This window comes from Protopterus annectens, chromosome 14.part0 (genome assembly GCF_019279795.1).
Source record: "Protopterus annectens isolate FY-2018-M chromosome 14.part0, PAN1.0, whole genome shotgun sequence".
Classification (NCBI taxonomy): domain Eukaryota; kingdom Metazoa; phylum Chordata; order Ceratodontiformes; family Protopteridae; genus Protopterus; species Protopterus annectens.
Genome location: NC_056748.1, coordinates 651800119 through 651817868, shown reverse-complemented (window position 1 = coordinate 651817868; position 17750 = coordinate 651800119). Strand labels below are relative to the sequence as shown.

At 41.4% G+C, this 17750-nt stretch overlaps 1 protein-coding gene across 1 annotated transcript in view; it reads left to right on the top strand.

Moving 5' to 3' along the window:
• Positions 1–17750, top strand: part of CCDC6 (coiled-coil domain containing 6) — a 1452251-nt gene that overhangs the window by 927846 nt on the left and 506655 nt on the right. Inside the window, exon 5 of the mRNA XM_044056399.1 lies at positions 14582–14742. Within this exon, the coding sequence (XP_043912334.1) occupies positions 14582–14742 (161 nt within the window). The remainder of the gene's footprint in view (positions 1–14581; positions 14743–17750) is intronic.

Below are 17750 nucleotides of genomic sequence, written 5' to 3'. Positions count from 1 at the left end.
TGCTTCACGAGGGCCTGCCTTTTTCTTCAATAAAAATCCATGCCTCAGCTATTTCAGCTCATTACAACACAGAAACCCCCCTCTTCTCTCATCGTCTTCAAAAGCAATATCTCAGAGGGGCCAAAAATTTGAGACCACCCAGGAGAGCTCCAACCCCTGCCTGGGACCTTAACTTTGTATTGGAGAAACTCACTGTATCTCCTTTCGAGCCAGCTGCTACTGCAGACTTAAAATTTCTTTCCTGGAAAGCAGCCTTCCTTTTAGCAATCACTTCAGCTAGAAGGATATCTGAACTACAGGCCCTTATGGCAGTGGAGCCTTTCATCATCTTTCATGCGGACAGGGTGCCACTCAGGACCAATCCATCATTCATGCCCAAGGTGGTATCCAGTGTGGCTCTTAATCAGTCCATTCATTTGCCAACTTTCTTTCCCAAGCCACAGAACAAGGGGGAGCAGATTCTGCATTCATTGGATGTACACAGCAATTAGACTCTACTTGGACAGGACTAAATCTTGAAGAAAATCTGAACAACTGCTGGTAGCATTTGCTGCAGGGGCAGAAGGGAAGGCTATTTCAAAGCAAACCATTTCCAAATGGATAAGCCATTGTATTTATTTCTGTTATAAGCACCATGGAAAACCTATCCCCCAGGGGATCAGATCTCATCCCACCAGGGCTGCATCTACTTAAACAGCCTTTCTCAAAGGTGTTCCTACCAGGGATATTCTAGAAGCTGTTACCTGGAGTTCAGTTCATACTTTCACCAAGCATTATCACTTACCTATTTTCTCCAAATCCAGAGCTTGCTTTGCCACTGCTGTTTTGCAGGGCCTTATAGCTGGTCCTAATGCTGCATAAATCCATCCTCCCAACCATAACTTTTGGAATCTACCCAAGTGTAATGACTGCAACAGTGAAACACGATGAACATAGTACAGTTGTGTACACTTACCATAAATGTAGATGTTCGAGTGTATTCACTGTTGCAGTCCTGGTACCCTCCCTCCAGCCCCCTGTTTTTCTATTACTATACCTCTACTTTTGCTATGCTTAAAAGCTTTTTTGGTGTGTGTATATATATTGCTCCCCATTTGGGGGGCACCTGACATCTGGGGCAAGAAAAACTGATGTAATGGCGTCGGCTGCATGTTTTATAACCCTGACAACCTGACATCATGGAAGAATGGACAGCAACCGACGCAGGACCCAAGACTTTGTTAATCAGGCTGACTGAGGGCAACCTGCCAGCAGATTACCCAGATGTAATGACTGCAACAGTGAATACATTCGAACATCTACATTTATGGTAAGTGTACACAACTGTACTTTCCTCCTCAGCCCAAGGCTGTAGTGACCATGGATGCCTCCGGATTGGGGGGGGGGTTATCTGGGCAGAACAGTCCAAAGCACTTGTTCCCCAATAAAGGACAGTTTGCATATCAGTGTTCTGGAGTTCAGGGCAGTGATTTTAGCATTGCAAGCCTTCCAAGCTGCCCTCCTCGTGGGAACGATTGCAATTCAGTCAGACAATATGTCAGTAGTCTGGTACATCAGCAAACAGGGTGGAACCAAGTCTTACCCCCTGTGTCGAGAAGCTCTCAGGGTATGGCAATGGGCGATCTCTTCCAACCATTTTCAGACAGCAGCGCATATCCCAGGGAGCTTGAACATAACATCCTCCTGCCTCACAAGTGGTCTGTCTATCCTAGCCTTGCTGTGACCCGTTTGCATCACCCCTGAACAAGTGCAGCAGCTACTTTGCCTTAATCCCCCTGCAGGGGGAGTCCCCGAGAGATGCTGTCCTTCATGACTGGTCCTCAGGACTGCTCTATGCCTTTCCTCGCATTCCAATAATACCCATTTTTCTTGAAGAAAGCCATCAGGTTGAAGAGCAGGGTGATCCTCATTGCTCCATTTTGGTCTCAACAAGTGTGGTTCTCCTTTTTTTGTCCTCACCTAATTCACCACCCATGGACTCTAAACCTGGATTCAAATCTCCTGTCCAATCCACAGGGACTACTTCACCCCACTCTCTGAAACCTCAAGCTTACAGCTTGGTTCCTCCAGTTCCGTCGATTGCCAGGTGAGATGACTTGTCCTCCCCAGTCTGAAAACATTTGTTTAGTTCCCCCATAAGCCTTCCACCAGGAGACTTTACCACAGTAAGGGGAAAAGATTCTCGTTTTGGGCACATGATGATGGTATTGATCCCTTCTCTGCACCTGCTGAAATGGTGTTGGAATTTTTAGCTGTACTTTTCAAACATGGAGCATCTTCTAATACTGTTAAAGTTCAACTAGCTGCTATTTCCAACTTCCATGATTGTTTTGAAGAGCACATGTTAATTTCTCATAGGTTGTGCAAAGTGTTTATGAAAGGAGCCTTGATGTTAAAACCACCTTATAAGGATCCTCTCGTTCCTTGGGATCTTAATTCGGTTCTACTGTCATTGGTCCATTCCCCTTTCCAGCCATTAGCTACTTGTGACTTGAAGTTCCTTTCATAGAAAACCATTTTTCTGGTAGCCATTACTTCCACCAGAAGAATTTCAGAGATTCAAGCGTCATCTTCAAATCCTCCATATTTGATTTTTCATAAAGACAAGGTTTCACTAAGATGGTATCTGAAGCTAACATTAATCAATCTATGAATTTAGCAGTCATCTTTCCTAATTTTTCTAATCGGAGAGTATTGTTTGAATTTGTTGGACGTTCACAGGCAATTGCGTTTTTATCTCAACAGAACAAAGGAATTTAGAAAGTCAGACAAGTTGTTTTGTCTCCTTTTCGGGTCTCTCCATGGGTAAACCAGTTTCAGAGGTTACCTTATCTAAGTGGTTAAGGGAATACATGGCTTTCATTTATAATAACGGAAACATTTGGTTAACTTCACCAGTGAAGGCACATTCTTCTAGGGCAATAGTCACTTCTGCTGCCTTTCACTTAAAGGCTTCCATGGATGAAATATGTGCAGCAGCAACCTGGGCTATTCCACGTACCTTATCACTCATTACAAATCGGATCTTGTCCCCAGGGGAAGAGCGTCATTTGTTTCTATGGTGCTCAGGAATATCCTTCCATAAGGCCTCCTAAGATATAAAGTAGCTGAGGACTCTGTCCCATAGGTCAAGGATAAATGAAGATTGACAACATCAGATAAATAAGTTATGTACTCACCCTTACATTCCATATGTGTTGTCGATCTTCATTTTTCCTTGACACCCCACCTACCTTCTCCCTCCTTCAGGCTTTTTGGACGAACAAACTCTAGCCCTATTTATCTGTTATGTCATTTATGACTTGGACAAAGCCTCTGCAGTTGCAACAAGGCTCTCTGTTGTCTTCCTTTATAGCTGCAAACTTGATCTGAGGTAATCTAGAGAGGGGGCATTCTGGGTAGGGACTTGGTTCGAGAGATTTTGATTCTCGCGATCTATTATAAGAGCCGAGCCGGTTTTGAGAGTTGGAACAGAGTCCCATAGGTCAAAGATAAATGAAGAGTGACAACACAGATTGAACATTATGGTGAGTACATAACTTTTTTTTTGTATAGTAAATCAGTTGTATCTTTAATATAAGAGGGTCATTTAACCACAGAACGCATAAGAAATTCATTAATAACTTCATTTGTTCAGTAAAATTCTCACATCCTGAAATAATGAGCCTCCCTGGTGATTTTATTACAACTTTATATATTTTTGTAACACAATAAAAAGAAGAAATCTTTACATTATGTAAAGCTGGCAAACGTTTTCCATCCTTTTGTGTAAAAAAAAAAAAAAAAAAAACTTGCCCGTTATTAATTAATTCATCTAAACTCTGCTGAGCTACAGTATCATTTTGCAGTTTCAAATGTTCATTACACATTTCCTCATATTGCAGTGAATTCAATAAACACATGCTCTATCCTTTATCTCCTGGCTTAATTACTAAATTGTAATTAAACTATAATGTCTTTAATGCAGCAAGTTCTTCCTTGGACATGTCATAATTATTAACTTGAACTTTATTAAAATCCCTTAAAGAGTCCAAGTAACATTTTAGATACTTAAAGGTCACTGAGTTTGACATTTCATACAGGATCACGAGCATCTTGGGGAGTATATCCAGGGTTGCCAGATTTCTGACTGGCCAGGTAGGGACAAAGTGAAGACTAAAAAAAAAAGGTCTTCCACGCTAGGTCTTTAATGCGGAACATCAGAGTTCCACATTAAACAAAAGTAGCTTTGTGTTTATTTTATGTTGATTGGCCCGGGCCAATCAAAAATAAATAAACACGGAGCTACTTCTTTTTAATGCGAAACATTGCAGTTCCGCATTAAACAGAAGTAGCTCTGTTTTGCGATTTTTTTTTTTTTTTTTTTTTGATTGGCCCATATACCGGTATACGGGCCAATCAAAAATCGCTAAACACAGAGCTACTTCTGTTTAATGTGGAACATCGCAGTTCCGCATTAAACAGAAGTAGCTCTGTTTTGAGATTTTTTTTTTTTTTTTTTTTTTTTGATTGGCCCGTATACCAGTATACAGGCCAATCAAAAATCGTTAAACACTGAGCTACTTCTGTTTAATGCAGAACTGCGATGTTCCGCATTAAACACAAGAAGCTCCATGTTTAGCGATTTTTGATTGGCCCATATGCTGGTATACAGGCCAATCAAACAAAAAAAAAAAAAAAAAACAAAGCGGAGGCTGCCCGGGATTTAAACTGGCAGTGCGGGACTCGGGATCAGGCTGCTGATTTCGGGACAGTCCTACCCAAATAGGGACGTCTGGCAACCCTGAGTATATCCCTCATCTAATACACACATCTCTGAAGCACATGAATGAAAACTATCATTCAAAGACATACTAGAATCAAGTTCATTTGGACAATTAATAATCTTTGGATATTCCTCAGTATTATACAATAAATGCTTATTACTGTTCAAAAACAAGCATGCTTAGACAGGCAAACCAGTGTGCCTGTTGTAAGTCGAGCGTATACCAAAAGAAAAATGCCCAGCCCCTAGAGTACCATTGACTGGCCAGACTTTGTGTTATGATATGCTGAGGGACAGAGCAACATGCAAGAAAAATTAGTTCTGCAAATGTAAACAGAAACTAACTTGATATTCCTTATATTTCTTTGCACTGTCCCTCATAAGTCTCTGTTTAATGAAAAAATATGGAGATTCTGTTTTCTCCATTGCTTCTCCTGCTCTGATGTACTGTGCAGGCATGGGAACGTAAATCCTATATGTCTGTGCAAGCATGGGAATGTAGATCCCATATGCATGTACAAGCATGGGAATGTAAATCCCATATGCATGTGCAAGCATGGGAACGTAAAGTCCATATGCGTGTGCAGACATTTGAACGTAAATCACATATGCATGTGCAGTCCATCCGTGTGGAGGAAAAAATGTGGAAGAAGATAAAGTTCCCTTATACAAATACTTTATTTAAGAAAAGTAAGGAGTTTCTCTTTTAAATAATGTAATTGTATAATATTAATGCATTCCTGTTTGGGTATATCAAGATATACCCACGGTTGACTCTGCTTAATCACTTTGGCTTTGCCCTCATGGTCAAACTACACCAGTAATGGGTGTAAATCATGATGTAACCACACACAGTTGTGTATTATTGTTTAATATTAACCCAGTTATAACTTTTGAATAAATGTATATAATTAATTCGTGGTTGCATGTTCTCTAGGCAACTTTGTGGGAATAAAGTGAAATCCATGTTCAAGAACTTGCAGTTCCAAATCAGTAAACATAAGGCCACATAAGTTGCAAACCTTAATTTTAAGCTGAGCCTTTATTCTTGCCATAATTACCAATGCAATTCTGAACTGTAAGTGTTTAATTACCTTGCCTATTCTCGCATTACTTCCAGGGTCCCATAGAAATAGTTTTATTATTATTATACTTATGCAAGTCTCGATGCAGTTGTTGCAGTTTTTTTTCCTTTCCTGTAAATCTCCCTCTGAAGTGTGCATTTTGGAATTAATTTTCTTAATGTCAACTTGTGAATTCTCTAAAGTCTCTCTAATATGCAAAACAGTTGCTTTAACTTCTGCCACAAATTTCTGATGTTGTATATGGTCTGTCTCAAAAACCGTTTGGATCCAGTCAGAAGTACACTTGTGGGCTGCTGTTATCCAACATTTTGAAATGCTAATTTTTGATTGACCTTTTAAATGCTCATAAGCCTCTAGGTGTTTCAAGTCTCAGAATTTTTTTTCCAAATTCATAATATTGAATAATATATTTGTTTCTTGTTGCCTTAACTTTTCTAGCTTAGCCATCAATCCTTGAACATTTTCTCACAAAGTTTTAGTTGTTTATACCTTTGTCTTGTGACAAAACAAAATTATCCATAAGGTCCACATTAGGAGCAGTCATATGTTTTGCTGCAACACAATTTGTATTATACATATCAGCAAACTCTTCATTAATTATTGTATTTGTCCATCCATCAGCACCAATGCAGTATCTGCAAAAGAAGAACCCAAAAAATTTGTACTCAAATTAAAATTCAAGATTTTATTCTAGACTATTCCAGGTTCTAAGATGGAAAGAAGTTGGAGACCCGTTTTGGATGCGTCTTTCTCATTATCTTTCTAAAGGTTCCAAATTTCATAATGTTGACTCTTCAGTGATCCTTCTCTGTGCTTTTCCTATGACTTTGGGAGGGTCTATATCATAATGTCGAATGCAGACAAGTTTGAAGCACTAAACTTCGAACTTGAAAGTTCGAAGTGTAAAAATGTTGAAACGTATAACGGAGATCACTGTAGAGTGCGGGAAGGGAAGATTTCCCTTTACTGCACTGTAGTGCAATCTCAGAGTTGGTATATTTAAGTAGCGGAGGGGGGGTTTGAGTATTTTTTTTGTTTGTTTTTTTTGACAGTCAATGTTTTTAGACTTCAAACTTTCAAGTTTGAAGCTTCGAAGTTGTCAGCATTCGACAGTCTGATATAGACCCACTTTGGGATATAAAAGATGCCTACTTCTATATTCCTGTTCACCAACATTCTTAATGTTTTATGCACTGCTACTTTGCTTTCACTTTTTGCTTTAATCTTTGGTCTTTCCATTACCCCAGGGGTATTCACAAAGTGCATGCCTCATCTTATTGCCTTTTGCAGATTTCAGGAGATTCAAATTTTCCCTTATCTGGACAATTTCTGAATACAGGCCCCATCAAAGGAAATTTTCCTTAAATATCTGCATTTCACAGTGGACATCGTACACCATATAGAGTTCATATTCAATCTCAAAATTTCTCCTCTTGACCCCCCTCCTAGGACCTGGTTTTCCTAGGGTGCACCCTCCTAGGACCTGGTTTTCCTAGGGTGCAGACTTAGTAATTTGAAAAAGGCAGCTTTCTTCAGATGAAGTCCATTTTGTGACATTGTATCTATAGTTCCTTCTACCTTTAGATATGACCTCAGAAAGAGAGAGAGATTGTGAGGACCCTGGGTTACACGACATTAACAGTACCTGTGATACCACATTTGACAGACTCCACATAAAGATTCAGTGGTATCCCAAATTAATCTGGACTCAGCACGGCCCCCCCCCCCAAACTTACTAATTCCAGTCTTTCCCCTTCATCAACAATTTTTTTTGGTGGATCAGCCAGATGTCACCCAGTCCAGGAATGCCCTTTCTGTTTTTCTACTCGTCAGGGCTTTTACACAGATGTATCTGACCTAGCGTGGGGAGCATGTTCCAAGAACATAAAGATCCAAGGTATCTGGTTTATCTTTGACAGCAAGGACCACATAAAGGTCAAGGAAATGAAGGTTGTTATCCTGGCACTACAGTCCTTGACCCACCTTTGGATCCCAGGTCCTCTCTGAGTATATACAGATAGCACCATGGTCATGTAGTGTATAAAAAGCATGGGGAAGAAAGTCCTATTTTCTCTGTTAGCCACAACTGCTTTGGACATTGTCATCCAATAGTGTCTCTCTGTACAATTGGTATATATCCCATCAGAAAGGAACACCACTAAAGACTGCTAGAGCAGAATCAGGGCAGACCCTCTCTAATGGATGTTAAACAGAGAGAGAGAGATCTTCCTGGTCTTTGTTCATCAGTGGGGTACTCTGTATATAGATCTCTTGCCTCCACTGCAGAACAGACAACTCAGATTGTTCTGTTCCAGGGAACCATGCCAGAAGTATGGATAACAGACACCATGGCTTTCTCATGGTAAAGGAAATCCCTTTATGCTTTTCCTCCTGTCCCTCTGATTCCCAAAGTTATTCATAAAATCAAGAAAAGCAAGTCCATAATCCTGTTGGTGATTCCCTTTTGATCCAGACAGCATTGGCTCCTCCTTATGTTTCACCTGGCCAGGGGCAGTCATCACATGTTACCTCACAAGATGGACCTGTTTACACAGCACAAGAAATCTCTAATTTCATCCATATCTTCAGACCCTAAGCTTAACCACTTGATTTATAGGATTTTGATTCCACTCCATCATCCTTTTTCAGAGGACATGCTACAACATACCTATCAACCTCTTATTGCATGAAATCTGAATACAGGCAAAAGAGTGGGGAGGTAAAGACCCCAAAATGGGGGACAGTTTTTAAAAATTACTGTTGTATACTTAGAAAGTTGTTAGAAAAACAGTGTTTGCAATAGCATGCATTTTTTGAAGGATTCGAAGTCTGAAACTTAGATGTCCATCATTATTTAATGAGTTTAGTCTTTAGTGATTTGCCAGAAAATCACAAATGGTATGAGCAACATACCAAGAATATGAGACAAAAATCTGGACAGTTGAGAGGTATGTGCTACAGGTCTTACGGGTCACTAGAAAATTTGATATTTGCAAGTGAAAACGATTTTCTGTTTGGTGCCCCAGGAAGAAACAGGATCCTTATCAACTGAGTATTCCTGATATTCTGTCCTGCTTGTGTAAGTTGCTCAATTCTGGTCTGTCATTTTCTTCTATTAAAGCACATTTATCAGCCATCAATGCCTGTCTACCCTTAGAACCACCACTGTCATTTTGAAGTCAGCAGTTTGTGAAAAGCATCCTACATATTGGGTTTCCAAGAAGAGCTGTTCCTCCTCCTTGGGAGCTGTCTTAGATAAGCTAACTCTTGCTCCTTTTTAAACTGCTTCTTTATATCAAATTATATACTAGGAAGACAGTTTAGCTTGTGGCATTGTCAACAGCAAAGAGGCTGAGTGAGCTGCAGGCACTCATAATATCTGTACTCTTTCCCATTCATTTTTCACAAGAACAAGGTAACCCTTAGGACTCATCCTTCCTTTATGCCTGTGGTGGTCAATTAGTGCTCCTTGAATCAGTCCACCAACCTTCCCACCTTTTTCTGTCTTCCCAGAAGAAAGGAGAGAGCCTCCAGTCTCTGGATGTCCATAGTTGACTCTGATTTTTCCCCTTGACAAAACCAAAGACATTGGAAAATCTGATCAACTTTTTTTTTCCTTTCAAGCCAGGAAGTTAGGTCTTCCAGTTTCTAAATAATTTCTAAATGGATTAAGAACTCCATTTAATTTTACTATTCTTTTCCTGGTAAACAGTTCCCTGATCTTGTTAAAGCCCACTCCACAAGAGGTTTTGCTTCATCTTTTTCAAGGGTTTGAATTCTGAGTCAATTCTTGAAGCAGGTACTTGGTCTTCTATCCACATCTTTACTCAGCATTGTAAGGTTGGTGTTTTTCTTTCCAGGGCCAGGGCTGGTTTTGTTGGAGCTGTTTATTGTTCAAGTTATCCTAGTTCGTTGTTGTCAGTGTTGGGAGTACTGATTTTCTGTGACTTCCTGCCATGCAGAATCCTGCATCTGATCCACATACCAAAGTCTTTCTCTTCTCCCAGCTTTCTGCTGTCCCCGGTTTTCAAATGTCAGGATGTCGACGGTATAAGTTGTGCATTGGCTGGTGGCATCTTCATTTCTTTCTTGCAGTGTAGTCTGATGCAAGACTTTGTTGCTCATAGTCATCAGTTCATTGGCTGGCCTGTTCTGCGAATGCATGTACAGATAAGTACCCTATTGGAGATATTCCTTATCTTTCCTTACTGTTCTGTGGTATCTGTTAATGGTTAAGTAAAGGTCACCAATTGTCTTTCTTGTGAGAAGCAAATACCCCACAAGGATTTCCATTTCTCTTCCCTTTTTTGCCTGAGACCTCAGCACAACATTTCTAACCAACTGTTCTGTGCCAGAGTTAATAATAAGATGGTTAAGTGTAGACCCGAATTCCTCCAGAAGCATCTAGAGCCAGGTAGGGCAGGGCCTTCACACATGATGACATCCTGCAGATCCCAGACCATCATCCTCAAAAAAGCACAAAGACAAAAGCCTGAAGAAGGCTGTGAAGGAACTTTACAACATCTCAGTGTCTTGATTCCCCCACCAAGACTTGTTACTGCTGACATGGTTGAGATGCTTTCACAACCCCCTTGTCCGACACCCATTAGGCTCTAGTTCTCTGGTATGACCCAGCAGGAGGTCACCATTACTTCGCCCCAGTCTTTGCAGTCCGACACTAGCCTGAAGTCGGTTGAATCCAAGGCCATTATGCAGGGTTTAGCTTCAAATGCCCAAGTCCTTTTGACTAAGGGTGAAGGTAGTAGCCCCTTGGTGGTTATAAGGGAAGAGCTGCCTGTGAGCTGGATCGAAGTTGCGGCTGCTCAGTTGCAACCTGAGGGCGTATTCCAAACCAGGAACCTCCAAACCCAAGAAACATGTAGGTTTGCCTCAGGCCCTTCAACCCCAGATCTCATCCCAGGTCTTAGGCTGGCTCAGGACTTCATGAAGACCAAGCAGTCCACCTTGAAAAAGGATCCTGTTCCTGGAGCCTCACCTGGGAAAAGAAAAAACTTCTTCCCAGTAAACCTATGACTCCTCTAAGTCAAAGGATGAAGATGATGTAGCCTATGTACATCATTTTCCTCTTCAGTGATAAACTGGCTCACCATCTGAGATTTATTCTTTGAAGACACCCTTCATAAGATGATGGAGGCCTTCAACTGGGAATCTAAAGAACTTACAAAGGCTCAAGTCCATCTCAGGAAGCTCCTGAGCCTGCTTCTTCCCAGATGTTGGCTATTCCTCCATTCCAGGAAGTCTTTGACTGTGTATACAGTGACATATCTCTGCAACCCTACTCCCTTCCCTCTGCCTGTAGAAAACCAGACTGGTTTTACAGCATGCTTAACTTCCACAAGCACCTCTTTAAAAATTCAATGTGACAGATTCAGCAGTAGTTTCAACAGAATCATCCAAGGGATCAAATGGGAAAGCAGCTAAGAACACCACACCTTAACAAATGACAGAGATTAGACTGCTTAACAGGTTTGACAAGAAGATTTGCTAGTTAGCTACAATCCCCATAAAAGTTATCAGCTGCTAGTTCCACATACTCAAAAACCTTGAGACATTACAGAAACAAATTAAATCCAAAGCAGAGGGGATACTGGACAAAAGCTTCCATAGGAACATTTTGGATTTGTACAGTGAAACCCTTTGAGCCCAGACACTCTCTTCAGAACCCCAGCTGAGAAGGTGTTTGAAAAACTAGACCAGAAGAAGAAACAGTCTGTTACGCAGTGTTAACTAACTCCTGTCCCTAGATACAGTAGAAATTGCCCCATCAAATCCTGGACATTTTCCAACTGAGGGAAAAAAAAAGAGAGAGAGAGTGAGAGGAAATCAAGCATCTTAGTGGGGAAAGAGTCCAATACCAAAGGGGGCAAACAGAACAACGCACCAGACTTTGGACGTTCAAGGACCCTGCCTTCCCCAGGAAGCAGCCATGAGTGTTCTCAGTACCTTTCTCCTCCCCCAAAATCCCACTCTCAACCTTTCCCTCCCTTGTGTTCCTAAGAGGAAGGCCATATTTCTTCTACAACCAACAGAAGGCCATTATCCATGACAAGTTGGTCCTATACCCCATACAAAATGGGTACAGATTGCAATTTTGGAGGACCATTCTGTTTTCCAGGTATCCCGCCACCCAAAGCAGCAAGAAAAGCTGTACCAATACCTCTTTCTTCAAAGGTCCATTCAAGCATCTCCCAGGGAAGACATAGGAAAAAGCTTCTCCCATCTCTTCCTAGTCCACCCATACCCCTGATCCCTGTTGTATTGTAAAGTGTGGGGTGAGGCAGGCCATTTGAACTTCATAACTCCTTACTGGCCGGTATAAAACTGGATCTCTCTTCTCCTAGCTAAGAGCAGGGTACAAGCATGAACTCCAAATCTCTGTATGCAGTTGTTAACATAGATCAAGGGGTCTTCCATATAATCCCGATCATCGAATGCTCAACCTGACAGTCTGGAGGACTGGATTTTAATTCTAACCAGACAATCCTTTTCACAAAATATACTGTCTATGCTGAAATAGGCTAGAAAGCCATGTACCAGAAATTGATACCTAGCTAAGTGGAGAAGATTCTCAATTTGGTACCAGGGAAATGATATTCTACCCAAACAAGCTACTTTGGCACAGGTACTAGAATACCTGTCTTTGCTCTATAAGCTAGGGTTATTTTACTAAAGTCCTAAAATACATGCTTCAGCTATCTCAGCTTGCCTGTCCAGCCCTCTCCCAATCTATGCACATCTGCAAATAGACATTTTTGAAGGGAGTTCTTCACCTAAGATCTCCCGAAATGAGATCCGGTCCTCACCTTGGATCTAAACTGTGAGTTTGAAAAACTGACACTGCCTTCCTGTGAACCAGCTGCTAATACCCTTATCAAGATTTTAATGTGGAAACAGCTCTCCTTTTGCCTGTCACTTCAGCTAAGAGAATTTGAGTTGCAGACCTTAATGTCAAATGTACTTTCCCTAGTACTTCAAAGGGGCAGTGTCACCCTCAGAACGTTTATGCATAGGGTAGTGTCAGAGATGCCCTTGAATCAAACTGTTAATATCCCAGTTTTCATTCCACAACTGGAGATTAAGAAAAAGAAAATCCTGCACTCACTTAATATACACTTTACTTGCATAGGACCAGCTACCCTAAAAGAGTGGACAAGCTATTGATGGCATTTGGTGAGGGTAAGCAAAGGAGACCAGAAGATAGACAGTCTCCAAGTGGATTGCAAACTGTATTGACTTCTGACATTCCTATCATGGAAAGCAGGTTCCTGATAAATTGAGAGCACATTCACCAGGGCTAAAGTTGCTACCACAGCCTGTTTTGAAAGGAATTCCTACATAGGCTGTTTTAAGCCACCCAATCTGCTGTCTACACTTGCACCAAGCTCTACCATTTAGGCACCATTTCCAGGGCTAGAGCTGGGTTTATCTCAGCCATCCTGCAAAGCCTCCTGTCCATTGGCCAGTCCTTAACCGATCCATCCCAATAGTCTGCTTTGAGAATCGTCCTAAGAATTAGTACTGCAACATTGACTGCATTGAACATAGTACACTGGGTAGATAACTTATTGTAATTGTAGATTTTGGAGTAGATCAATGTTGCAATGCCATTTTCTTCCCTGTTCCTCCTCATTTCCTGTTTACCTTGGGTTGGGTGGGTTCTCGTGTCATGCTGCCTACTTTACTATTCTTATCCATCTTCTCTAGGACGGGATGTCATTCTAACACTGCAGGTCATGTTCCGCCTAACTGACCTACAGTGATAGACTGACATTGTTGGGCAAGTCATGTTCCACCTGCAGGTGTCCGCTTCCAATTTTTCTGACAAGAAGGACCTGAAGATAGTGCCGATTAGCACATCTGCTGTAACTCCAACATCCTGACATCTGATGTCTGGAGACATCAGATGGCTGATGGAGGGTGAAGACTCTGGTATTAAGGTCGGCTGTGGGCTGCTGCATGGCAGGAAGTTCCAAGAAACAGTATTGCAACATTGATCTACGTGAACATCCACAATTATGGAAAGTTATGTAGACAACTGTACTCCCTCCCCCCTTCTTCTTGAGGTGTACATATTTTGTATATAGTTGCTGCTACATCTGCTTCAGTTTCCCCTTGGTCTGAGGCAAGAAAGTCCTGAAGCAACTCACACCTATATGTCTCTTATGTACCTCTTAGCTCTCCTGTGCTTAGTTTATACTTCGGATTTACAGGGTGAGAGGAAGGCACCCAGACTTTGATTTGCTGTCCAGACATATGTCTTTCCTTCTCAAGATATCCCAATAGTCAGTAATATCGCAACAATTGTCAGTCTGGCATCTACTGTTTTGGTAAGTTCTTACACAGCTGTACTTTATTGGTATACGATAGATGTCCATATGCTGTACCTAAACTTCTTTGGCAAATGATGAAGTATGGCTCCTTCTGAAAGACTCCTAACGGTGGACTGAAATGCAAGTTTCTCGGATGTAGCTTTTGAAAAGTACTTTGCTCTTAAACACATTTAATAGAACTATGATACAGATAACTTTGTCTGTAGGCTTACCAGTTTAAAGGAGCCATAGGACTTGAAGTACTTAATTAAAGGTGTGACCTATTGGAAGAAAAGAATGTTAGGTTAAGTACATTGTTATCCATAATGAAGCAGGGCAGCCTTTGATGCTCCATAACCAATGTGGGTGCCACCAAATTCCTGTGCAATTGTGTTTTTCAGAATTTTGCAGGAAAAATTAGACCAGCCAGTGTCTGCGCCTCCATCACCTCGAGACATATCAATGGAAATAGACTCACCAGAAAACATGATGCGACATATCAGGTTTTTAAAGAATGAAGTAGAAAGGCTAAAGAAACAACTGCGGGCTGCTCAACTACAACGTAAGTCAAACTGAAATCCATTATCTTGGCTGTATAATTCTGATTCCTTTTTTCTTGATTTCTGCACCCCTGCATTTTACATTTTGTGTTCATGAAGTTGTGCTTGTTCCCGAGTCCTAATATAGTCCAAGTCCACCTTTCATTTTGTACCTTAGGAAAAATATAGCAATCTAGATTCTAAGGAGTCAGTGTAACATCTTGTGATCATCATTCCCATATAGTTTTTCTATGTCAGTTTTTTTTTCCTTTTTGAGTTACCAGTGCTACGGTGGTGCAGCGGTCAGCGTTACCGCCTCACAGCAAGAGGTTCTCTGGTTCGATCCTCGGCTGGGGTGCCTTCTGGGCGGAGTCTGCATGTCCTCCCTGTGGTCGCGTGGGTTTCCTCCCACATCCCAAAGACATGCTGTAGGTGGATTGGACACTCTAAATTGGCCCTAGGTGTGAGTGTGTGCATGTGTGGGCCTTTTGTGGAAGGTTGGGCGCCGGGCTGGCAACTTGACACCGTAAAACTTCACTGCCAATCATGAGCGGACAGGTGATCCGCTGTGGCGACCCCTAACCGGGAAAAGCCGGAAGAAGAAGTGTGAGGAAAAATAGGCTTTCCTTCCTGTTTTTTTTAAAGAGAGAGTCACAGAAAGAACTGTGTCATATAATTTCAAAAGTGACACCTGTACAGAATGCTGTGGACATCTTTAGCCCACTGTGGTGTCTAGCTTTAGACATTAATGTTTGTATTTGCCTTGTAATATTACCTCACACTTCCATTATAGCCAGCTCAGTTCTTTAGCTCACCTCTTCACTTTTAACTTTTCTTGCTATTGAAAACAAAGAGAAATGCATATGTGGAAAGAATAAAGATTTTTTTAGTTCAGAAATCTTCCCATCTTGACTTCTGAAAGTTTAATGTTGCGACTTTGGAATTTAAGAAAACCAGGCACTATGTGTTTGTGCATACCTAGTAAGACACTTACATAAAGTGTCATTGTGAATTGGCCTTATAGGGAATTGCTGGTAGCTGGTGACATTATTTCCATTATAGCTATTAAGAATGTATCAGTATGTATGAATCTCACACCAGACTGATAGTTTGCTTAATCCTTTCTTTTTATACGTGATTCAAGTTTGGGAAAGAACAATTCCTTATCCATGCTATCCCATCAAAGTACTGTTCAGGAAGAACGAGCAATTGAATGCTGAAAGTTTGCAACCTTCAATATTTTTTTTTTGTTCTACCACATCATAATCTTCAGTGATATATGCCTATATATTTCCTGTTCCATATTCAGATTACCTCATTTGAGAAAACTGGAGAAGATTTGAAGATAATGCTGCAGCATTCAGTGGAGGAAAGTGGTTTTGATTCAGTTACAGAATTTGCTGCTGAATCTTGCATACTTTTTTTTTCAGTCTATAGATTTTGCTTAAGCTCTCCTCGTAATGAGAGAAAAACATAAAGCTACAGGACCCAAGTAGTTGTCGCAACCAATTTATCCTAAGCCTGCCTGGTGGTGCCAGAAGGCTGCACCCAGGACGAACAGAAAAAGAAATATAAAGGAGTTAGCTTGAGAGCAGAGAAGGGCTCTAAGAGTGTTTGAGCCTTTGATTGTATTAGGTCCCTTGGCAAGTGAATTTACAAGTTATAACAAGTAAAAAAAAAAATAAAAAAAAAAATTCAATCCAGTTTCAAATAATGGTTCTTCGCCAGTAATGTTTCTCAAAGGAGCCTTATTCGGATAAGTGCTGTCATCTGACTCTGATGATGTCGCCTGACATAAGAGCTTATGCAAATAATGCTCCTTTGAGAAATATTACTGGAAAAATGCATTCTTTGAAACTTGTTTTTTTTTTTTTTTTTTTTTTTACTTGCAACTCATTCCACTCTCAGATCCTTTCTCTGCTCTCATTCTAATACCTTTAAATTTCTAGTAGTAAGAAAAGGTTAGCCTTGTTTTAAAAATGCAGATCTTTCTTTGTGATGAGTTTGCATCTGTATTGTAACGGATGGGCTTCTGTGTTGGTCATCTGGCCTGATTTTCAGGCATAGTATGATGAGGTCAGAACATGGCACGTCTGCAGCTAGTGGGATTTGACATTATTGGCCTGCCTGTACCAAGAAAAACTTAAAAAATTAAAAGGCATGGGTATGAATAAGTTATGTAGCTGACATACTGGTCTGTCCTTAACAGTAGTCTGCATGTATCCCATTGATGTTCATCGTGCATTACAGCTGCAGTAATTACATATGGGTTTTCTGCCGGCAGGCGGTCCCTCGGTCGGCCGAATTCCAAAGTCTTGGTCCGGCGTCGGTTGTTGTCGCGTACTCTTCTGACGTCAGGAAGGCTAGAGTATAAAAGACACAGCCGACGCCATCTTCTCCAGTCTTTTTGCCGGTGCCCGAAGCAGAAGCAGTTCGCAAGTGCTGGTCGGCCAGCTCCTGAATTACGAAAGAATTTCGGAACCGAAGTCTTCATTAAAAGCTAAGTACCCCGTTGGGGAACCTTTTCTTGCCTCAGACCGATGTCAGAAAAAGTTAATAATTGTATTTCTTGTGGGAAGCAAATACCGCATAAGGATTTCCATTCCCTTTGCATACCTTGTTTGGGCCCAGACCACGACGTCTCAGGCTGCCGCTTTTGTGCTACCTTCAATAAACGCACTATCAAGCGTCGGGCGGAGTTCGCCCAACACTATTTTGGCAAAGCGTTTAATTATAAAATGTCGTCGGATACTCCGACTACCGCTATGTCCAGAAAACGCAAAGAAAAAGACCGTCAGTCGAGAACTGCGGTCCCCACCGACACCACGCCGAAACTAGCTCCACGTGGGCCGGTTCTCAGTGAGACGCCTTTGCAGTCCCTGACTACCGGCGACACTCCCTCGGCGGGGTCTTCTGTACCTGAGACCGCTGGGTCTTGGTCCTTTCCCAAACTACTACGAAGCCCCTGTTCTTGTCGAACCCACCAATGTGGACAGATCTACATCCACCCATGGTGTATTTAGGCCCCCCC